The sequence below is a fragment of the Somniosus microcephalus genome, chromosome 13, assembly GCF_052327205.1.
Source record: "Somniosus microcephalus isolate GS21.2 chromosome 13, FLI_Smic_1.0, whole genome shotgun sequence".
NCBI classification, from domain to species: domain Eukaryota; kingdom Metazoa; phylum Chordata; class Chondrichthyes; order Squaliformes; family Somniosidae; genus Somniosus; species Somniosus microcephalus.
In genome coordinates this window covers 76,777,466-76,801,865 of record NC_140999.1, presented here as the reverse complement: position 1 = coordinate 76,801,865, position 24,400 = coordinate 76,777,466, and the positions used below count along the sequence as shown (strand labels likewise).

Sequence of the window (24,400 nt, the reverse complement as noted above, 5' to 3'; positions counted from 1 at the left end):
CCCCGCCCCCCTCCCCCCTCTCTCTCTCTTTCTCCCCCCCCCCCCTCTCCTCCTCTCCCCCTGTGCTCTGCCCCGCAGAGAATATTACAGTGCCGGAGAAAGAGGATGTCCTGGAAGGGTCAAGGAAATCTATTTGGTTAAAGTTGTGAAACGATAGAGGTGCCTTTACACTACTAGGTGTATTCTATAGGCCGCCAACTAGTGGGATGGATATAGAGGAGCAAATCTGCAGGGAAATTACAGAAAGGTGCAAGAACTATAGAGTAGTGATAATGGGGGACTTCAGCTATCCTAATATGGACTGGGATTGTAATAGTGTAAAGAGCAGAGAGGGAGAAGCATTTCTGAAGTGTGTTCAGGAGAACTTTCTTGATCAGCATGTTTCCTGCCCAACAAGGAAGGAGGCATTGCTTGATCTGGTTCTGGGGAATGAGGTGGGTCAAGTCGAGCAAGTGTCAGTGGGGGAACATGTAGGGAACAGTGATCATAGTATCATAAGATTTAGATTAGCTATGGAAAAGGACAGGGAGCAATCTAGAGTAAAAATACTTAATTGGAGGAATGCCAATTTCAGTGGTTTGAAAATGGATCTCGCCCGGATAAATTGGAATCAAAGATTGGCAGGCAGAACTGTAATCGAACAATGGGCTGCCTTTAAAGAAGGGATGGTTTGGGTACAGTCTTCGTACATTCCCACGAGGGGGAAAGGTAGAGCAACTAAAGCCAGAGCTCTCTGGATGACAAAAGAGATAGAGAGTAAAATGAAGCAGAAAAAGGGGGCGTACGACAGATGTCAGGTTGAGAATACAAGTGAGAACCGGGCTGAAAATAGAAAATTCAGAGGGGAAGTGAAAAAGGAAGTAAGAGGGGGCAAAGAGAGAGTATGAAAATAGATTGGCAGCTAATGGAATCCAAAAGTCTTCTACAGGCATATAAATAGTAAACGGGTAGTAAGAGGAGGGGTGGAACCGATTCGGGACCAAAATGGAGACCTACGCATGGCTGAGGTACTAAATAAGTACTTTGGCAGCATCTTCTTCCTTAGTAAAGACAGATGCAAAGTCATGGTGAAAGAGGAAGTAGTTGAGATATTGGATGGGATAAAAATTGATAGAGGAGGTACTAGAAAGGCTGGTTGTACTTAAAATAGATAAGTCACCAGGACCGGATGGGATACATTCTAGAATGCTGAGGGAAGTAAAAGTGGAGATTGTGGAGGTACTGGCCATAATCTTCCAATCCTCCTTGGATATGGGGGTGATGTCAGAGGACTGGAGAATTGCAAATGTTACACCCTTGTTCAAAAAAGGGTGTAAGGATAAACTCAGCAACTACAGGCCAGTCAGTTTAACCTCGGTGGTGGGGAAACTTTTAGAAATGATAATCCAGGACAAAATGAACAGTCACTTGGACAAGTGTGGATTAATTAAGGAAAGCCAGCATGGATTTGTTAAAGGCAAATCGTGTTTAACTAACTTGATTGAGTTTTTTGATGAGGTAACAGAGAGGGTTGATGTGGTGTGCATAGACTTCCAAAAGGCATTTGATAAAGTGCCACATAATAGGCTTACCAGCAAATTTGAAGTCCATGGAATAAAAGGGACAGTGGCAGCATGGATACGAAATTGGCTAAGTGACAGGAAACCGAGAGTAGTGATGAACAGTTGTTTTTCGGACTGGAGGAAGGTACACAGTGGTGTTTCCCAGGGGTCAGTACTAGGACCACTGCTTTTCTTGATATATATTAATGATGATTTAGACTTTGGTGTATAGGGCACAATTTCAAAAATTGCAGATGACACAAAACTTGGAAGTATAGTGAACAATGAGAAGGATAGTGATAGACTTTAAAAGGACATAGACAGGCTGGTGGAATGGGTGGACACTTGGCAGATGAAGTTTAACACAGAAAAGTGTGAAGTGATGCATTTTGGTAGGAAGAATGAAGAGAGGCAATATAAACTATAGGGTACAATCCTAAAGGGAGTGCATGACAGAGACACCTGTGGGTATATGTGCACAAATTGTTGAAGGTGGCAGGGCAGGTTGAGAAAGCGGTTCAAAGAATCATAGAAAGTTACAGCTCGGAAGGAGGCCATTTCGGCCCATCGTGTTAAAAAACCATACTCCTGGGCTTCATAAATAGAGGTATAGAGTACAAAAGCATGGAAGTTATAATAAGAACATAAGAACATAAGAAATAGGAGCAGGAGTAGGCCAATCGGCCCCTCGAGCCTGCTCCACCATTCAATAAGATCATGGCTGATCTGATCCTAACCTCAAATCTTCTATCACTCTCATCCACCCGAACCCATGTGATCTCCCGGGAGAGGCGAAAAACCAGATAAAGACCCAATGGCCAATTTGGGAGAAAAAAATCTGGGAAATTCCTCTCCGACCCATCTAGGCGATCGAAATTCTTCCAGGAGATCACTCTGTCCCTATATTTTCTACAGTACTTACCTTCTGTAAAGGCGATCTCCACCCCAGCCAGGAACAGGAATAAAACCATCTCCTGAAATCTAACAGAATTAGAACACAGTAGGAGCAGAACAAGGCTACACGGCCCCTGGGCCCGCTCCACTACCCACAGGGCCATGACCATTCCGAACCCAGACTCATGTCCAATTTCCTGCCCGCTCCCCGTAACCCTTTATTCCCTTTACTTCTTGGAAACTATCTATTTCTGTTTTAAATTTATTTAATGATGTAGCTTCCACAGCTTTCTGGGGCAGCAAATTCCACAAACCTACCACCCTCTGAGTGAAGAAGTTTCTCCTCATCTCAGTTTTGAATGAGCAGCCCCTTATTTTAAGATTATGCCCCCTAGTTCTAGTTTCACCCATCATCGGGAACATCCTCACCGCATCCACCCGATCAAGCCCCTTCACAATCTTATATGTTTCAATAAGATCGCCTCTCATTCTTCTGAACTCCAATGAGTAGAGTCCCAATCTACTCAGCCCTCAGCCTCTCCTCATATGACCACCCCCTCATCCCCGGGATTAACCGAGTGAACCTTCTTTGTACTGACTCGAGAGCAAGTATGTCTTTTCTTAAGTACGGACACCAAAACTGTATGCAGTATTCCAGGTGCGGCCTCACCAATACCTTGTACAACTGCAGCAATACCTCCCTGTTTTTATATTCCAACCCCCTAGCAATAAAAGCCAACATTCCATTGGCCTTCTTGATCACTTGCTGCACCTGCATACTAACTTTTTGAGTTTCGTGCACCAGGATCCCCAGATCCCTTTGTACTACAGTACTTTCCAGTTTCTTGCCATTAAGATAATAACTTGCTCTATGATTTTTCCTGCCAAAGTGCATAACCTCACACTTTCCAGTATTGTATTCCATCTGCCAAATCTCTGCCCACTTACTTAGCCTGTCTATGTCCCTTTGCAGGTTTTTTATGTCCTCCTCACTCACTACTTTCCGTCCCATCTTTGTATCATCTGCAAACTTTGATATGTTACACTCGGTCCCCTCCTCCAAATCGTTAATGTAGATTGTAAAGAGTTGGGGACCCAGCACTGACCCCTGCGGAACACCACTAGTTACTGGTTGCCAATCTGAGAACGAACCATTTATCCCAACTCTCTGCTTTCTGTTAGAGAGCCAATCCTCCACCCATGCCAGAATATTACCCCCAATCCCGTGATTTTTTATCTTGAGCAATAATCTTTTGTGTGGCACCTTGTCAAATGCCTTTTGGAAGTCTAAATACACTACGTCCACTGGTTCCCCTTTATCCACCCTGTATGTTACTTCCTCAAAAAACTCAAGCAAATTTGTTAAACATGACTTCCCCTTCATGAAACCATGCTGAGTTTGCCCTATTAAATTATGTTTATCCAAATGTCCCGTTACTGTCTCCTTAATAATGGACTCTAACATTTTACCAACCACAGATGTTAGGCTAACAGGTCTATAGTTTCCAGCCTTCTGCCTACTACCCTTTTTAAATAATGGTGTTACATTAGCAGTTTTCCAATCTGCCGGGACCTTTGCTGAGTCCAGTGAGTTTTGGAAAATTATTACCAATGCATCCACAATCCCTACCGCTACTTCCCTCAAGACCCTGGGATGCAAGCCATCAGGTCCAGGGGATTTATCCGCCTTGAGTCCCATTATTTTACCAAGTACCACTTCCTTCGTGATTTTAATTGTATTTAGTTCCTCCTCCCCTAGAGCCCCCTGTTTGTCCAGTGTTGGGATATTCTTAGTGTCCTCTACTGTAAAGACTGATACAAAATAATTGTTCAGTGTTTTTGCCATCTCCATGTTTCCCACCATTAATTTCCCGGTCTCATCCTCTAAGGGACCAACATTTACTTTAGCCACCCTTTTTCTTTTTATATAACTATAGAAACTTTTACTGTCTGTTTTTATATTTTTTGCTAATTTACTTTCATAATCTATCTTCCCTTTCTTAATCAATCTTTTTGTTATTTTTTGCTGTCTTTTAAAGACTTCCCAATCTTCCATCCTCCCACTAGATTTGGCTACCTTATATGCCCTTGTTTTTAGTCGGATACTATCCTTAATTACTTTACTTAGCCACGGATGGCTATCTTTTCTTTTACACCCTTTTTTCCTCAGTGGAATATATTTTTCTTGGAAGTTGTAAAATAACTCCTTAAATGTACACCACTGGTCATGTACCGTCTTACCCTTTAATCTATTTTCCCAGTCCACTCTAATTAATTCCGCTCTCATACCTTCATAGTCTCCTTTATTCAAGCTCAGCACGCTTGTTTGAGATCCAACCTTCTCACCCTCTAATTGAATATGGAACTCAACCATGTTATGGTCACTCATTCCAAGGGGATCCTTTACTAGGACATTTTTAATTAATCCTGTCTCATTACACAGGACCAAATCTAAGGTTGCTTGCCCCCTGGTCGGTTCAGTTACATACTGCTCAAGAAACCCATCCCTAATACACTCAATGAACTCTTCCTCAAGGCTGCTCTGCCCAATTTGATTTGTCCAGTTAATATGATAATTAAAATCCCCCATAATTATAGCTGTTCCCTTATTACAAGCCTCAACTATTTCCTGATTAATACTCCGTCCAACAGAGTTGCAACTGTTCGGAGGCCTATAGACTACACCCACTAGTGTTTTTTTCCCCTTATTATTCCTTACCTCCACCCAAACTGTTTCACTATCCTGCTCCTTTGACCCAATATCATTTCTCTGTATTATAGCGATTCCTTCCTTTATTAACATAGCCACCCCACCTCCTCTCCCTTCCTGCCTGTCCTTCCTGATTGTTAAATAACCCGGTATGTTTAATTCCCAGTCATGGTCACCCTGCAGCCATGTTTCTGTAATGGCCACAAGATCATACCCATATGTCATTATTTGTGCCGTTAACTCATTCATTTTGTTACGAATGCTACGTGCATTCAGATAAAGAACTTTCAAATATGTTTTGTAACACTTAGTTCCTGTTTTTTCCCTTTTTAGTACTTTACTTTTTACTCCATACCTTCTGTCCCTTCCTGACACATTCTGTTTTTTAATTCCCCCACTGCTACCTAAGTCTATGACCTTCTCTGTTGTCATTTCTATTATTTGCTCTCTAGAAACCTCCCCCCCACTAATTAGTTTAAAGCCCTCTCTACAGCCCTAGTTATATGATTCGCCAGGACTCTAGTCCCAGCACTGGCCAAGTGGAGTCCGTCCCAACAGAACAGCTCCCTCCTGTCCCAGTACTGGTGCCAGTGTCCCAAGAAGCAAAACCCATTTCTCCCACACCAGTCTTTGAGCCACGCATTTAACTCTTTAATTTTATTTATCCTAGCCAAATTCGCTCGTGGCTCAGGTAATAACCCAGAGATTATTACCCTTGAGGTTCTGTTTTTTAATTTGACCCCTAGCTGCTCATACTCCTTTAACAGAACCGTCTTCCTTGTCCTATCTACGTCGTTTGTACCAACATGGACCACGACAACTGGATCCTCCCCCTCCCACTGCAAGTTTCTTTCCAGCCCAGAAGAGATGTCCTTAACCCTGGCACCAGGCAGGCAACACAGCCTTCGGGACTCCCGCTCTTGACTGCAGAGAACCCTATCTATCCCCCTAATGATACTATCCCCTACCACTACAACATTTCTTTTTACTCCCTCCACTTGAATGGCCCCCTGTACCACGGTGCTGTGGCCAGGTTGCTCATCCTCCCTGCAGTCCCCGCTCCCGCCCTCACAGGGAGTAAGAACCTCGATCCTGCTGGACAAGAACAAGGGCTGCGTCTCCTTCAACACTACATCCTGGATCCCTGTACCTTCCTCACTCGTAGTCACACCGTCCTGTCCCTGACCACGGACTACATCTGCAGTAATTAACTTCATAGGTGTGACCATCTCCTGAAACATAGAGTCCAGGAACTTCTCCCCCTCCCTGATGTGTCGCAGTGTCCGAAGCTCGGTCTCAAGCTCCATAACATGGAACTTGAGTTCCTCTAGCAGCAAACACTTGTCGCAGATGTAATCACCGTTAGCCTCAATGGGGTTCACTGGCTCCCACATCTCGCAACAGTAACACATCACCTGCTCCATTCTATATAATTAATTAAATTTCTTATTATTAGTTATGAAGACCCTGCCCGGATATATATGATAATATCACACCACTATTCAATAGGACTTACCAACTTAAAGGTATGAAAGAGAAGAGAAGGAAGAAAACCAACCAACCAGCTGATCACCAACCTCCTCCTTGAATAATGTCTGTGGAGCCTGTTTGGTTGACTCGTCTCGCTGCTCCGCCTCCGCAGTGATGTCTAAGCCTGGGAGTGGGGAACAAAACAGAGCAAAAAACACACCCTCACCTCCCACTTATCCGAACTCTCCCACTTAGCAAAACTCCAACAGCACTCAATGAACCTTTATAAAACACTGGTTTGGCCTCAACTGGAATATTGTGTCCAATTCTGGGCACCGCACTTTAGGAAGGATGTGAAGGCCTTCGAGAGGGTGCAGAAAAGATTTACAAGAATGGTTCCAGGAATGAGGGACTTCAGTTACGTGGATAGACTGGAGAAGCTGGGATTGTTCTCCTTAGAGCAGAGAAGGTTGAGAGGAGATTTGATAGAGGTGTTCAAATCACGAGGGGTCCAGACAGAGTAGAGAGAGAAATTGTTCCCATTGGCGGAAGGGTCGAGAACCAGTGGACACAGATTTAAGGTGATTGGCAGAAGAACCAAAGGCGGCACGAGGAATAACTTTTTTACGCAACTAGTGGTTAGGATTTGGAATGCACTCCCTGAAAGGGTGGTGGAGGCAGATTCAATCTTGGCTTTCAAAAGGGAATTGGATAAGTACCTGAAGGAAAAAGATTTGCTGGGCTACGTGGAAAGGGCAGGGGAGTGGGACTAGCTGAAGTGTTCTTGCAGAGAGCTGGGATGGGCCAACTGGCGGCCTCCTGTGCTGTAACCATTCTATGATTCTATTTTCTTTCCCCAGCAGAGAACGTGAGGTGTGGGATCGAGAAAGCCGACGGGAGCGGGAAGGTAGAGAAATGCTGGAGAGGGAACGAGACCGACTGCAGATTGAGAGGATGCGCCTTGAAAGAGAGAGACTGGAGCGAGAGGCACTGGAGAGGGAGAGATTGCTCATAGAAGGGGTAAGGAAAGGAAACTGCAGAGTGGATTGTGGTAACACACCTACAGGCTGACTAAATGGAAGGGGGAATGGTAATTAGGTGTATGAATGGCCAGTCCTTGTATGCAAACCTCACAAAACATTATAAATTAAACTGAGGAACTAGAGGTGCTAATGTGATGTTATAATGAGAACAAAAACTTGGCTTCAGCTGGGAACTAAAGATTCCTTGTTCTAAAATAGTCAGGAATGATAGAGAAGGATAACAGGAAGAGCAGCATCCTTCAGAATTTCAAAAATTCTATTAAATGTCCTTTTAACCTTTTCTGCTATAGCTATAGTTTTCCATCCCTGGTGTCATCCTGGTGAGTCTACGTTGTACGCTTTCTATGGCTTTAATGTCCTTTCTATAATGGGATGTCCCAAAACGGCACACTGTATTAATGATTCATCTTGTATTCTTCACCCGCTCCCACCACCATGCACAATTTTGATTATTGGTTCCATTGGTGATGGGAATGAACCCCTGGTCTGTAATGTCATGTATTTCTGTCACAGTTGGGCTCTTCTGAAGGGAGTTTCAGGATTGTGCTGTTCCCCGAGAATTGAATTGTGGCTTCATAGCCAGGGAGAGACGGGACCATTTCTATGCCTTTCAGAAGGTCATAGGCTCAGGTTTGGCTGCAGGCTTCTGTTGGAGTGGAAAGGAAAAAGATGAGAAATGGAGAGAGAAAAATTGAAAGCCATGCAGATAGAGAGCAAGGGGAGGAAATCAGTGAAAAACTGAGAGGTCGCCTGAAAGGTTTTGTTCGATCGCAGCCCTGCCTTCGATCTGTTTTCTTTTCTTTCCAGTTTTGAAGAAGGGTTCGACCCGAAACGTCAACTCAAATTTCTCTCCACGGATGTTGCCTGACCTGAGTTTTTCTAGCATTTTCTGTTGTTATTTTGGATTTCCAACATCTGCAGTATTTTGCTATCGTCCCAATAAGTAGTTATGTTGAGAAGGCTACAAATTTAATTTCTGTGTTTGCTCATGAGTGGTGTAGTGGAGATCGACTAATAATAGAAAATAAAACAGGGAAAAGAGAGAGTAGGGCTTTTCTCATTGCCTGATGGCTTAGTATGTTTATTGAGTGAGCAGGGCATCCATCTAGATTAGGAAAATGCCAGGTTTGTCCTGAGTTAGCTACTCTCCGCTGAGGCAGTAGAAAGGACAGTGCAATTGGCCTCGGCGTTGGAGAGGGAACAATTGGCCAGGCTCTCCACTCTTCGTTGCTCCTTTAGTCGAATAGCTTGCTGACAATCACTGTCAAGGCTCATGAGCAATTTAAGCAAGGTGCAGGATGGTGACTGATGCCTGTGGAACTGCACCTCAGTGAAGGGTTGATGCTCTCGGTGAACGAGGAAAGGGGAGAAGGTTTTCATTCAGGATTCTGCTGCTGCTCGATAATAGTCGTGGCTTCATAGCCAGAGAAAGACCAGACCATTTCAGCATAGGTTAATTTTACGTTAAGAAAGATACTTGACACTTCAGTAACATTATCACTGAAATGTTAGTCTCGTAGAGTGTGAGGTGGAACGCATCTTTTAAAAACTGCTGAGTGCACCTGAGCCATAGGGACAGTGAAGCTTTAATTGGCCAGTCTGTGCTGAACTAGCAGATGTCTACTGGACCTGAGCACCCTGGGTACAAAGGGGAAAATCAGCCAGGATCGTTCCACCCCCCACCCATCACCCTTCCCGGTCATTGTCCAGTGATTCCCCACTAAAATTGCAGAGATACGTGGATATTAGTGGAGGACAGTATCGGGGCTCGCCTGCGTTGCTCCTACTTCACAGTTGGATAGCCCATTGATAGTCACTTGCACATAAAGATTGATTACTTGGACAAGGTATCTGAGGGCACAAGGTATCTGTGGAACTGCACGCAAGCATTAGTCTGCACCATCAGAAAATGACTGGGGAGAATATTGCAGATTAGCATGTGGGGATCACCCATTTTCTGGTATTTCTAAAAGTTTGAGAGTCCATACAGGGCTCTCTGAGTTGGTTTGGGCAGATACAAAAAAAACCGACATGGTTGACATACAGGTTGGCTTAAGGAGGTGCTTTCATAAAGAATGTGTTTGTTCACAACAGCACATAGTAACCTTGTGTGTCCATTCCACACAGGAGAGGAGGCGAGAACAGGAGCGAATACATCGAGAGAAGGAAGAGCTGTTCCGTGAGATGCGCTATGAACAATCTCTGAGGAGGTCTTATGAGAGGTAAACACAGTTTCACTTTGCTTTGTAGGTCATTGGAAGATGGGGAAATTCCCATTACAGATGGCGCCCCCAGTAAATACACTGTGTTGTATTATACAGACCAACCAAGTCCAGGGTTTGATCCTTGGTCAGTGTTTAGCCAGCTGATCTTAGCCTCAGTGGAGGTGCTGAAATTACTTCAATAACCCAGGTTAGGGAGGGGAACGATATTGGCTCAGGTTCCCACTCTTGATCACTGCTGGTTGAGGATATGATTGGGCTTGGTTCGATCGCAGCAGAATTGAATAGATTGCCAGCATGAACTGTCTCGACTCCCAGCATGTCAAACTGTACCCTGGCGTTGACTCCTTCAGGAGCTGAGATATAAGGGAAGTAAATCATGAAAGTTAGAAGGGAAAGAATTTATAATTGTGCACATTTTGAAAATAGGCAAACCTGCCATATTCAACCTGCAACTACTTACAGCCCAGAAATAGTGCCGAAGTTTGAGCAGTGTCTCGGTCCAAAAACAAACTTCTTCAGCTTTTTGCACATTGAACCATGGAATGCCGCTGATGATCTTTGTGAAACAGTAAGATGTGTGTTGTGACTTTTTTAAAAGCCTGTTGTTTTATCCTTGATTCCATCTCGAGCAGTGCCCATCCAACACAGCCTGTAGCCAACAATGAAAACCTGAGGACTGAGATTTTCTGGGAGTGATCACTCCGACATTTTCTAGTAAGAAGTGGTTCAAAAATATTTCTTCCCTTTTAGTATTACACAGACTATGAGGAAATGGTTACAACAATCAATAGAATTGTTTGCCCTTTTCTCTAACAGGTACAGGCACATTTGTGGTGATTGGCTGTTTATGGGACTGGAGGAGGTATACAGTGGTATTCCCCAGGGTTCAGTATCACTGCTGTTTTTGATATGCATTAATGACTTGGACTTGGGGTACAGGACACAATTTAAAAATTTGCAGATGACATGTAATTTTGAAGTGTAGTAAACAGTGAGGAAGATAGTAATAGACTTCAAGTGGATATAGACAGGCTGGTAGAATGGGCGGACACATGGCAGATGAAATTCAACGCAGAAAAGTGTGAGGTGATACATTTTGGTAGAAAAATGAGAGACAATACATGCTAAATGGTACAATTTTAAAGGGGGTGCAAAAAGAGAGAGACTTGGGGTGTTTGTGCACAAATCTTTGAAGGTGGCAGGGCAGGTTAACGAAGCAGTTAATAAAGCATATGGGATCCTGAGCTTTATAATTAGAGGCATAGAGTACAAAATATAGGAAGTTACACTAAACCTTTATAAAACACTCGTTTGACCCCAGCTAGAGTATTGTGTCCAATTCTGGGCACCACACTTTAGGGAGAACATGAAGGCTTTGGAGAGGGTACAGAAGAGATTTAGTAGAATGGTTCCAGGGATAAGGGATTACAGTTATGTGGATAGACTGGAGAAGTTGGGGTTTTTTCCTTAGAGCAGAGAAGGCGAAGAGGAGATTTGATAGAGATGTTTAAAATCATGAAGGGTTTAGATAGAGTAAATGAAGAGAAACGGTTTCCAATGGCTGAAGGTTCGATAACGAGAGGGCACAGATTTAAGGTGATTGGCAAAAGAACCAGAGGCGACATGAGGAAAAACATTTTTATGCAGTGAGTGGTTAGGATTTGGAATGCACTGCCTGATAGGGTGGGGGGGGGCGGGTGGGATACAGAGTCAATAGTAGCCTTCAAAAGGGAATTAGATAACTGCTTGAAGGAGAAAAAATTACGGGGCTATGGCGAAAGAGCGGACGAGTGGGACTGACTGAATTGCTCTTCGAAAGAGCAGGCGCAGACTCAATGGCCTCGATTTTAACTGAGCCGTGGAGGCATGCGGGGGTTAAAATCGCAAAAACTGGCGGGCGGGACCCCCCCCCCCCCCCAACCTGGTTCCCGACTCCGAGCCATTTTTACTCAGGCGTGTCTGATGGTCCCGAATCCGCCCCGCATCCAACAGGCGGGACTGGTCTTTAAGGCCCTTAATCACCACTAAATGGCCTCTATAATGCCATTTTAACAGTCCCTTGCACTTTTAACCCTTTTCCCACGTAAAACATGCCTGGTGGGAATCACGACTGTGAAACCTGGCGGGAGCACTATTGGCTTGCTGACTATCAGCTGCAGGTCAACCATTAAAGAGGAGATTTGATCAGCCATCATTTGCAGGTGGCAGGATTTTTTGTCTCAGGCCTGGGGCAACTTTTACCAGGCTTAACCACACCTGTGGAAGGTTGGAGCCTCACACACATCTCCAGTGTGAACTCCTGTTAAACCCCTCTCGCGACCTTCACTCAGCGCTTCCTCAACGGAGGCATATGCCAGAAGCATGGGAGCCATTTTTTTCCTTCCCTTCTGGGCATTAGAGGAGCTCGAGCACCAGGCGCAGCAGAACCAGGAGCAAACAGCAGGAGCAACAGGCTGCTGCTCACCCACCTGAGGCAGCACAGGCCAGAAGGGGCCAGTGTCTGGAAGCCTGTCGGCGCAGGAGATACCCCCCAAACAGGGTCTACAGACACTGGGTCAGCTACCTCAACATGACTGAGCAGTAGTGCCAAAGGCGGCTCCAACTGTCGCGAGAGGTAGTGACTGACATCTGCGCAATGCTACAGCAAGACCTGCTGCCCAGAGGACCAAGTGGACACTCCTTACCAGTAGCCATCAAAGTCACCACCGCACTCAACTTTTTTGCCTCAGGCTCATTCCAGGGATCATCAGCAGACATCAGCGGCATTTCCCAGGTGGCCGCGCGCACTTGCATCACGCACAATCACATCCATTTCACCAAGGATCGCACAAGTGTGACGGCGCAAGCGGTTGGATTAGCTCATCTGGCAGACTTTCCAAGGGTGCAGGGCGTCGTTGACTGCACACATGTGGCCCTTGGGGCACCCCATCGCAATCCAGGTATTTTTGTCAACCGCAAGGGCTTCCACTCCCTTGACGTTCAGCTGGTGTGTGACCACAAGAAGGAGATTTTGCATGTTTGTGCCATGTACTCTGGCAGTTGCCATGACTCCTTCATACTGCGCCAGTCTAGTGTGCCTCCGCTATTCAGGCCGCCAGACCAAATTCACGGATGGCTACTTGGAGACAAGGGCTATCCCCTGAGGACTTGACTAATGACGCCGTTGAGGAGGCCAGTCAACGAAGCTGAGGAGCGCAACAACTCCAGCCACATTTCCACCAGATCTATTATCGAGCAAACCATCGGTTTGCTGAAGATGCGCTTCAGATGCCTGGATAGATCAGGTGGAACCCTACAGTGCTCAGCAGCCAGGGTCTCCAGAATTGTCGTGGTTTGCTGTGCACTTCACAACATGGCACAGCGTCATGGCTTGCAGATTCCTGAGGACCAAGTGGCTCTTCACATACCCTCCTCAGATGATGATGAGGAGGAGGAGGGCGAAAACGACCATCCTGCAGAGGACCAACAACCAGCGGCAGCATTACGCCAGAACATTGCTGCCCGGGATGCAAGGAACGCACTTATCCTGGCCAGATTTGCTTTGCTTTGCCTAGCCAATCAAGCACTTTTGCCTCGCAGCTTCTTGCCTGAGCATCGACAATGGCCAGGACCCTGTGGATTCCTAGCTATTTGTCCAGCATACTGACAATTGCAAGTAATCCTAAGCCCTCAATGTGAAAGTCCCATTTGCGAAATGACACACGCCACAAATACAGCAGTAGCCATCAGACTTTTTATTGACAGAATTCATCTGATGGGTGAAATTTTATGTATTGTTAAAAAAAAGCCAAGTGACTACCCTTGTGACTACTTGTGCTTTATTTTCCTCTTACGTGTGCTCCTATGTCGTGGTTCCCCTGTGGCTTCAGCAGATGTGGAGGCCCCTTGCTCGCTTTCCTGCTGCTCCTGTCTTGACACCTTTGGCGGGCGTCCTCTGGGGTTGCGAGCCTGTGAGGGCTCGTCAACAGTCTGCTGCTCCTGCGGCTGTGCAGGGGTTGAGACGTCTATCTCACTTGGGTGTGGACTCCGGTGGGGCTCTGACCGAGGGCTCTGCAGTGACATGGAAGTGTGAGCGCCTGGAGAGGAACCCCCACTTCCTTGAGGTCTGCCACCAACCTCCCTCTCATGGGTCAGCTCCCCCTTCGTGCCTGCAAGTGGCTGGAGAGCACCTTGCTGCACATCAGGGGGGCCATGGGGACCCGTATCTGCAATGGCAGTCCTACTCAGAAGGACTTCCATGAAAGTCTGGTTTCTATGTTCAATAGATGCCCATCGCTCCTCAAGAGATGTCATTCTATTCTGAACACTCATCATGTTTTCCATACCCTGGCTACTAACCTCCTCCATGGCCGTAGCCCTCCTCTCCTCGGCCGTAGCCCTCCTCTCCTCTACCGTAGCCAGCCTTACCACGGAGGCAGCAATCATTTCCACGTAGGTAGCCATCCTTTCTGTGTTGATGTGTTCATGCGCCAATGACTCCACAAAGGCTCTGCTCATGTTCGCTATGGACTCCTCCATTCGCTCCACACTCACAGCGACCCTAGAGACAAAACCTGCCAGAGACTCCTGCATCTGTGCATGGAGTTCCATTAACTCTGATCTTATGGATTGACCCAGAGGCAGAGGGTCGACATGCAGCTGAGCCGAGCTGGCAGAGTCCTGTGCCCTCTGACGAGGACTCTCCACTGCTGTCTCTGTCTCCACAATCTGCTGATGCTCACTTGTGAGCTGTGATACACCAGGTGACAACACTACTCTATGTCCCGACGGTCCCCCCGAGGTGTGAGTGTCTGCGCTGATGCTGGGTGCGCTTATTTCTGCTGACGCTGTGCCCTCAGAGGTTGCAGATTTCTCTGAGGAGTCTGGCTGCTCAGGCTCTTCCTCCTGCACAGTGGGGACGGGGGCTCTCGATGGTCCTGTGGGGGAGTAGAGGAAAGAGTTAAAGATGTGAGGTCAAGGTTAAATGCACATTGCATATTGCAGATGATCATAAGTCCATCTGTTATAGCTTCAGAATCATTATCAGTGACTCATGCAATGTCAATGAGAGAGATGGAAAACTATTCTGTCACCAGCTTGCTGTGATGCACCCGTCTGTCCGTCCCCAACGTGCGCATCTTTTTCAACCCCGACAATTTCCAGGACGGCTTCCTCCCAGGGGGTGAGCTGGGCTAATGATGATGGGCCTCCTCCTGTCCTGGCTTTTTCCCTTTTATTGTGAGCTCTCTTTTCCTGCAATGAAGGCGACAAGTGGAGGTTGAGTGAGAATGAAGGAGTGAGTGTAGAGATTGCATTGCATAGCATAGATACTTAGAAGGAGACAAAGATGGAGTGAGGTTGTAAGACCAAGGGCCCTCCCTGTGTGTTGTCAGTTGTGTTCAAAGCATCAGAGTGATGGGGAGTGTGACGGCTGCATGGTGGAATAGCTATGTGATTGTGAGCGTAGAGAGGGAATGGGTAAGGGTGCATGGATGTGAGTGTCAAGTGGGATGTGGAGGAAGAGATTGCTAAAGCTGAGTGCTGGTGAGGAAAGGCAATGGGGATCAGATTGAGGGTGATGGGAACTTCATACTTACTTTTCCAGTGCGTTGAAAGTCATGGAATCTTTTCCTGCACTGCATCCAGGTGCGCCGTGTGAGCCCCAAGGAGTTGACCTCCCCAGCCACCTGTATCCACACAGCCTTGGTCTGACTGGGAGGCCTCTTCCTCCCTGATGAAGGGAACAGGACCTCCCTGTGGGCCCTAGCCCCATCCACCAATGCCTGTAGTGCTGCCTCGTCAAACTTAGGAGCTGCTCTTGGCCTCACGCTGGCCATTGTTCCTGTGCCATCAAATGGAGAAAGCTTGGCAGTCTGAAGAAGAAGCAAGGCTTGCTGTGGACCTTAAATGCAGCAGCAATGATGATTTCGTCGGAGGGGACTTTCAGTCATGAAAAACCCATTTGCAAAGGCTTCCCACATGTTGGAAATCAATTGGCCAATTGAGTTAAAATTGCATCAATCTCCTACATCCATTTAGATTCGTGTGGGAAACACGAAATTCGGGGAACACGCCAATAGCCCGCAGCTGAGTTAAAATCGAGGCCAATGGGTCTAATGGCCTCCTTCAGTGCTGTACTGTTCCATGATTCTGTATAGCAGGATGTAGGGTTTATGTTTGGTATTTTGTGTAATAAGTATTTAGAGGACAGTTACAAATGAAAATAGGCAGTCACCTTGCATCTTGTTTGTGTATTTTTACAGTGAGCTGGAGGTACATTTCTGGCCACTGATTTTTGTTAGGAATTGGATAGTTTTAAGTGTGAAATTTCTGTGCTGCTAACTTAAGTAGAAGATTTGCTGACTGCTTTCAATGTAGGTTTAATCACAAGGATTCCTCCAAATCCTTTTCCTGTGTTATATCCCACATCCTATCCATTTTATTTAATAGTTTCAATATTTACTCTCGTTCCCTAGTCACATCACCTTTACACTTGTTGACATTGAATTTCATTTAAGGTCATAAGAATTAGGAGCTGGAGTAGGCCATACGGCCCCTTGAGCCTGCTCTGCCATTCAGTAAGATCATGGCTGATCTTCGACCTCAACTCCACTTTCCCGCCTTCTCTCCATATCCCTAGAGTCCAAAAATTGAACTATCTCCGCCTTGAATATCCTCAACGACTCCGCATCCACAGCCCTTTGGGGTAGAGAATTCCAAAGATTCACAAGTGAAGAAATTCCTCCTCATCTCAGTCTTAAATGGCCGACCCCTTATCCTCAGACTATGCCCCAGTCCTGGACTCTCCAGCCAGAGGAAACAACCTCTCAACATCTACCCTGTCAATCCCCCTCAGAATCTTACATGTTTCAATGAGATCACCTCTTATTCTTCTAAACTCCAGAGAGTATAGACCCAATCTACTCAATCTCTCTTCACAGGACAACCCTCTCATCCCAGGAATCAATCTAGTGAACCTTCGTTGCACCGCCTCCAAGACAAGTATATAGCGCCTTTCAGATAAGGAGCCCAAAACTGCAAACTCCAGGTGCGGTCTCGCCAAAGCCCTGTACAATTGCAGTAAGACTTCCTTACTCTTATACTCCAACCCCCTTGCAATAAAGGCGAACATGCCATTTGTCTTCTTAATTGATTGCTGTACCTGCATGCTAACTTTGTGTTTCTTGTATGGGGACACCTAAATATCTCTGAACATCAACATTTAATAGTTTCTCACCATTTAAAAAAGATTCTGTTTTTCTATTCTTCCAACCAAAGTGAATAACCTCACATTTCCCCACATTATACTCCATCTGCCACTTTATTGCCTACTCTTTATTCCCACATTACAACAGTGACTCCACTTCAAAAAAGTACTTCATTGATTGTAAAGCGCTTTGAGACGTCCGGTGGTCGTGAAAGGTGCTATATAAATGCAAGTCATTCTTTATTTACACTCTCAACCTGTTTATATCCTTTTGCAGGCTCTTTGTGTCCTCACAGCTTACTTTCCCACCTTGCTTTGTATCGTCAGCAAACTTGTCATTTACAACAACAACAACTACTCGTATTTATATAGCGCCTTTAATGTCCCAAGGCGCTACACAGGAGTATTTTAAGACAAAACATTTTGCACCGAGCCATAAATTAGGGCAGGTGACCAAAAGCTTGGTCAAAGAGGAAAGTTTTAAGGAGCGTCTTAAAGGAGGAAAGAGAGGTAGCGAGGCGGACAGGTTTAGGGAGGGAATTCCAGAGCTTAGGGCCTAGGCAACAGAAGGCACGGCCACCAATGGTTGAGCGATTATAATCAGGGATGCTCAAGAGGGCAGAATTAGAGGAGCGCAGATATCTCGGGGGTGGGGGGTTGGCGGTTGTGGGGCTGAAGGAGATTAGAGATAGGAAGGGCCGAGGCCATGGAGGGATTTGAAAACAAGGATGAGAATTTTGAAATTGAGGCGCTGCTTAACCGGGAGCCAATGTAGGTCAGCGAGCACAGGGGAGATGAGCGAACGGGACTTGGTGAGAGTTAGGACACGGGCAGCCGAGTTTTGGATGACCAAGTTTATGGAGGGTGGAATGTGGGAGGCTAGCCAGGAGTGCGTTGGAATAGTCAAGTCTTGAGGTAACAAAGGCATGGATGAGGGTTTCAGCAGTGGATCAGCTGAGGCAAGGGCGGAGACGGGCGATGTTACAGAGGTGGAAATAGGCGGTCTTTGTTATACTGCGGATGTGTGGTTGGAAGCTCATTTCAGGATCAAATATGATTCCAAGGTTGCGAACAGTGTGGTTCAGCCTCAGATAGATATTAGGGAGAGTGATGAAGTCAGTGGCTAGGGACCGGAGTTTGTGGCGGAGTCCGAAAACAATGGCTTCGGTCTTCCCAATATTTACATAGGATATACGGCACAGAAACAGGCCATTCGGCCCAAGTAGTCCATGCCGGTGTTTATGCTCCACTCGAGCCTCCTCGCGTCTTTCCTCCTCTAAATCCATCAGCATAACCCTCTAGTCCCTTCTCCCTCATATGTTTGTCCAGCCTCCCTTTAAATGCATCTATACTATTCGCTTCAGCCACTCCCTGTGGTAGTGAGTTCCATATTCTCACCACTTTTGGGGAATTCAGAAGAAACTTCTTTACCCAATTGGATTTCTTGGTGACTATCTTATATTGATGGCCTCTAGTGATGCTCTTCCCCACAAGTGGAAACATTCTCTCTATTCACTATCAAAACCTTTCATAATTTTATAGACCTCTATTAGGTCACCCCTCAGTAAGAGAAAAGAGACCCAGCCTGCTCATCCTTTCCTAATATGTATACCTTTGCTTTTCTGGTATCATCCATGTAAATCTTCTCTGCACCCTCTCCAGTGCCTCTATATCCTTTTTATAATATGGCGACCAGAACTGCACGCAGTCCTCCAAGTGTGGTCTAACCAAGGTTCAATATAGGTTTAGCATAACGTCCCTACTTTTCAATTCTATCCCTCTAGAGATAAACCCTAGTGCTTGGATTGCATTTTAATGGCCTTGCCAACCTGTGGCGCAACCTTTAGTGATTTGTGTATTTGTACTCCGAGATCCCTTTGTTCCTCTACCCCACCTAGACTCGCACCCTCCAAGTCATAAGTGACCTCCCTATTCTTCCTACCAAAATGTAATTCCTCACATCTATCTGTGTTGAACATTATTTGCCAATTCTGCAAGTTTATTAATGTCCTCTTGTAATTTGTTGCAATTCCCCTCAGTATTGACTATCCCCCCCCCCCCCCCCCAATTTGGTGTCATCTGCAGATTTAGAAATTGTGTTTTTGATTCCAAAGTCTAAATCGTTAATGTAAATTGTGAACAGCAGTGGTCCCAGCACTGATCCTTGTGGAACACCACTACCCACCTTCTGCCACTGAATAGCTACCCTTTACTCCCACTCTCTGCTTTCTGTCTTGAAGCCAGCTAGCAATTCATTCTGCTACTTGTCCCCTGACTCCGCATTCTCTGGCCATATTCATTAGTTTATTATGGGGTACCTTATCAAAGGCCTTTTGAAAAGCTAGATACATTACATCTACTCTTTCTGTTACCTCTTCAAAACATTCAATAAGGTTGGTCAATCAAGATTTTCCCTTTTGAAATCCATGTTGACTACTCATTATTATACTTTTTGTTTCTAGATGTTCTTCTATTCTCTCCTTTAATAGGGATTCCATTATTTTTCCTACCGCCGATATTAAGCTGACTAGCCTATAATTCCCTGGACATGTTCTATCCCCCTTAAATATAGGTATTACATTAGCTATCCGCCAGTTCTCTGGCACCACACCTTTTTCTAATGAATTATTAAATATGTGTAGTAATGCCTCTGCTACCTCTTCCCTGGATTCTTTTAAAATGCTTGGATGCAATCCATCTGGACCAGGGGTTTATCCTCTTTGAGATGGATTAGTTTATTTAATATATCTCCTTTTTATTTTAAATGCACTTACTTCATTACTCATCTCATGATTCAATATTTTTGCCATCTCCCTATCGTTACCCGTGGTATTGTCCTGTCCATTCCTTAATGGCTCTATTCCTATCCCAACCTTCCTTTTTTTAATTGATGCGCCTGTAAAAATTTTACTATTTTGTATTATGTTCCTTGATAATTGAATTTCATAGTTCCTCTTTGCCTTCCTAATTTTTTTTGACTTCTCTTCTAATCCCTTCGTATTCTCTCTTATCATGCACCCCTCTGCTGTCTATATACTTAATGTATGCCTCTTTCCTTCCCCTCAATTGTTTCCTTATGTCTATTCATCCATGGAGTCTCATTAATGTTTAGTTTGTTCTTCCTATTAGCGGAATATATTTTTCCTGGACTCTGTTGAACGCCGTTTTAAATGTTTCCCATTGTCGTTCTACATCGTTGTTTGCCAATATTGTTGCCCATTTTACGTTGTTTGCCAATATTGTTGCCCATTTTATCTTACCAAGTTCTATTCTCAGCCCCTCAAAATCAGCTTTTCTCCAATCTATTAACTTGATTTTTGTCATTCTTATGTCCTTCTCTATTATCATCTTAAAGCTTATTATATTATGGTCACTTTTGCCTATATGTTCCCCTACTTTTACTTCTCTTATCTGCTCTGGATCATTCCCCATAACTAGATCCAATGGCGAATCCTCCCTTCTTGGGCTTTTTACATATGGGGTTCGAAAGGATTCCTGTAGACATTGTAGGAACTCCCCTTTATCCCCTTTACCTACCTCTTCTGTCCAATTAATATCAGGGTAGTTGAAATCCCCCATGATGATTATTCTATGTTTTTTACTCATTTCTCTGATTTGTCTGTATAGTTCTTCCTCCACCTCCCTTCCACTATTAGGTGGTCTGTAGACTACGCTTATTCGTGTGATTGATCCTTTATTATCTTTTATCTCTATCCATATGGATTCTATTTTTGTCTTGCTGATATCTGCGTCCCTTTTTTCTACTGCCATTATTTTATCCCTAATAAGTACAGCTACTCCACCTCCCCTTTTCCTCTCTCTCTTTTCTAAATATGTTACACCCTGCAATGTTTAATTCCCAGCCCTGATTTTTCAGTAGCCATGTCTCAGTAATCCCTACTGTGTCTGGTTCCTCCTGTTGTGTATGTAACCTGTTCCACCTTAAGAGAGCTTAAGCCTGTTCCACCTTAAGAGATGTACTACTTTCTCAGGCTGCTGTAGACGTAATACCGGGGGTGAACACACCGGTATATAAGCACTGTGCAGTAATCTTGTATTCAGTATAGTCCCTACCTCCAACCAGTAAAGACCTGTTTTTATTGTTACTCATTAGTCTGTGTCTTAATTAACTAAATAATTCACAGACTTAACACCTCCCAACGCATGATTGCCTCCAGCTCCCCTGTTTTATTTTGGACACTGTGCATTACTGTACAGAGAGTTTAACTCATTTTTAATAGGATTTCCCCTCACTTTTTGTTTAACCATCTTTTTAGACTCCTGTTTTATTACTCTAATTGTTCCCTTGCCGTCAATGTCCTCCCCTACTTTATTCTATCCTATGCTCACTTTTCCTGTTTTGTTTATATTTAGGCTGCTTACGTTTCTTGTAGATCCCTCCCTCCTCCTTACTAGTTTAAAGCCTTTGCCACCTCCCTATTTACCCTTTCCACTAGGACACAGGTCCCGTCCTGGTTCAGGTGGAGCCCTTCCCATCGTTGCAGCTTGTGTCCCAGAACTGGTGCCAGTGTCCCATGAAAAGGAACCCCTCTTTCCCACACCAGCCCTTTAGCCACGTGTTAATTCTCCTGATCTGTCTGCTATGCCAATTTGCACGTGGCTCGGGTAGTAACCCAGAGATTATTACCCTCGAGGTCTTGCTTTTTAATTTAGAGCCTACCTCCTGAAACTCTTTCAGCAGGACCTCCTCCCTGGTCCTGAATATGTCGTTTGTTGCAACATGGACCACACCAACTGGATTTACCCACTCCCTTTCCAAGTTCCTCTCCAGCTGCTGTGAGATATCCCTTACCCTCGCACTGGGTAGGCAACACACCCTTCGGGATTCTCGTTCATGGCAGCAGAGGGCGCTCTTTATCCCCTTAATTATAGAGTCCCCTATCACTACCACATTTCTATTCTGCTCTTTTCCCCCTTGGACAGCCTTCTGAGCTACGGTTCCGTGGTCTGCATTGTGGCTATCCTCCCTGCAGTCTTTCTCCTTGTCCTATCAGGCAGCGAGTACATCGTACCTGTTGGATAGGACCAGTGTCTGTGGGACCTCCTTCTGAACTTCTTGTAAATCCCCACTACCCGGCTCCCTAACGGTCACACCCTCCCCTTCCTGAACCTGTGCTTTCCTCTGGGGTGTGACTGTATTCTGGATAAAGCTGTCCACAAATTCCTCCCCCTCCCTTATGTGTCGGAGTGTCTCCCAACTCGCACTCCAGCTCAATGACTCTGAGCCGGAGAGATTCGAGACGGAGATATCTCCTACAGACGTGTTTACTCGGGACAGTCTCGCCATCCACAAACTCCCACATACTGCAGTCCAGACACACAACCTGCCTTGCCATATCTTAGACTAGCCTTATTTTATTTATTTAATTAGTTAAAGTCTTTATTCAACGATTATTTATAGTTATTAAGTAGTTTAACTGGTTAAACAATAAATTTAATACAGTTACAGTTTCCTGCACCTAGTTTAAACCACTGTCCTAGGTTAGAGAGATAATAAACCTTAAGACTCACCAACCAATCACCTACCTGCTGTCTGGTGACGTCACACTTTTTTTGTGGAAATCATCGACGGTTCCGCCGCCGCTGGTATCTCCAATCAGGCCGGCGCTGTTTCCCCTGCTGTTGCTGGAACGGGAGCCAATAAAGATCAACAAGCACAGGGGTGATGGGTGAACGGGACTTGATGTGAGTTAGGATACAGGCAGCAGAGTTTTGGATGTGCTCAAATTTACGGAGGGTGGAATGTGGGAGGTCGGCCAGGAGAGCGTTGGAATAGTCGAGTCTGGAGTAACAAAGGCATTGATGTGGTTTCAGTAGCAGATGAGTGGAGACGGGGGTTGAGACGGGCGATATTACGGAGGTGGAAGTAGACGATCTTGGTGATGGAGAGGATATGAGGTCGGAAGCTCTGCTAAAAGTCAGATAGAATGCTGAGATTATGAACAATATTCCCAGTAAGCTGCACAGTGCTCCAGGAAACCCGTGCAGCCGGCTTGCCGACTTTTCAATACAAAAACCGCGCCTGTGCAGCATTGGTGATGGACAGTCCGGTTCAACCTCAGTCAGTAGTCAAGGAGGGGGATTGGGGGACAGAGGACAATCTTCTTTCCAATATTTAATTAGAGGAATTTTTTGCTCATCCAGTACTGGATGCCAGACAAGCAGCGTGACAAATCTGAGGCAGTGGAGGGGTCGAGAGAGGTGGTAGTGAAGTAGAGCTGAATGTTGTCAGCGTACATGTGGAATTTGACGTGTTTCGGATGATGTCGTCAGATGTATTTACCTTTTACATTGTTTTTTGTGTTCCCTCAATCCTAACCTCATTATCTATTGTTACCTGTCTAACCAGCTTTTTTTTTAATGTTCCTGGGATTTGGGTATTGCTGGCAAGACCAGCATTTACTGCCCATCCCCAATTGCCCTCGAGAAGGTGGTGGTGACCTGCAGTCCGTGTGGTGAAGGTACTCCTACATTGCTGTCAGGGAGAGAGTTCCAGGATTTTGACCCAGCGACGATGAAGGAACGGTGATATAATTCCAAGTCAGGATGTGTAACTTGGAGGGGAACTTGGAGGTGGTGGTGTTTTCATGCGCCTGTTGCCCTTGTCCTTCTAGGTGGTTGAGGGTTTGGGAGGTGCTGCCGAAGAAGCCTTGGCCAGTTGCTGCAGTGCACCTTGTTGATGGTACACACTGCAGCCACGGTGCGCCGGTGGTGGAGGGAGTGAATGTTTAAGGTGCTGGATAGGGTGCCAATCAAGCGGGCTGCTTTGTCCTGGATGGTGTCGAGCTTCTTGAGTGTTGTTGGAGCTGCACTCATCCAGGCAAGTGGAGAGCATTCCATCATACTCCTGACTTGTGCCTTGTAGATGGTGGAAAGGCTTTGGGGAGTTGGGAGGTGAGGCACTGGCTGCAGAATATCCAGCCTCTGACCTGCTCTTGTAACCATAGTATTTATGTGGCTGGTCCAGTTAAGTTTCTGATCAATGGTGACCCCAAGGATGTTGATGTTGGGGGATTTGGCGATAGTAATGCCGTTGAATGTCGAGGCGGTGGTTAGACGCTCTCTTGTTGGAGATAATCATTGCTTGGCACTTGTGTGACGCAAATGTTACCTGCCACTTATCAGCCCAAGCCTGAATATCGTCCAGGTCTTGCTGCATACGGGCATGGACTGCTTCATTATCTGAGGAGTTGCGAATGGAACTGAACACTCTGCATTCATCAGGGAACATCCCCACTTCTGACCTTATGATGGAGGGAAGGTCATTGATGAAGCAGCTGAAGATGGTTGAGCCTAGGACACTGCCCTGA

General features: G+C 45.5%; 1 protein-coding gene across 6 annotated transcripts in view; it reads left to right on the top strand.

Moving 5' to 3' along the window:
- Positions 1–24,400, top strand: part of LOC147108427 (scaffold attachment factor B2-like) — a 155,000-nt gene that overhangs the window by 95,819 nt on the left and 34,781 nt on the right. For 3 of the 6 annotated variants that reach the window (XM_086005052.1, XM_086005054.1, XM_086005055.1), the window contains 2 exons: positions 7,476–7,635; positions 9,786–9,880. In XM_086005052.1, coding sequence (XP_085861178.1) covers positions 7,476–7,635; positions 9,786–9,880 — 255 coding nt within the window. Of the gene's footprint in view, positions 1–7,475; positions 7,636–9,785; positions 9,881–10,515; positions 10,598–16,803; positions 16,943–24,400 lie in introns of all 6 variants that reach the window. The other 3 variants (XR_015080591.1, XM_086005056.1, XM_086005053.1) reach the window with 3 other exon arrangements.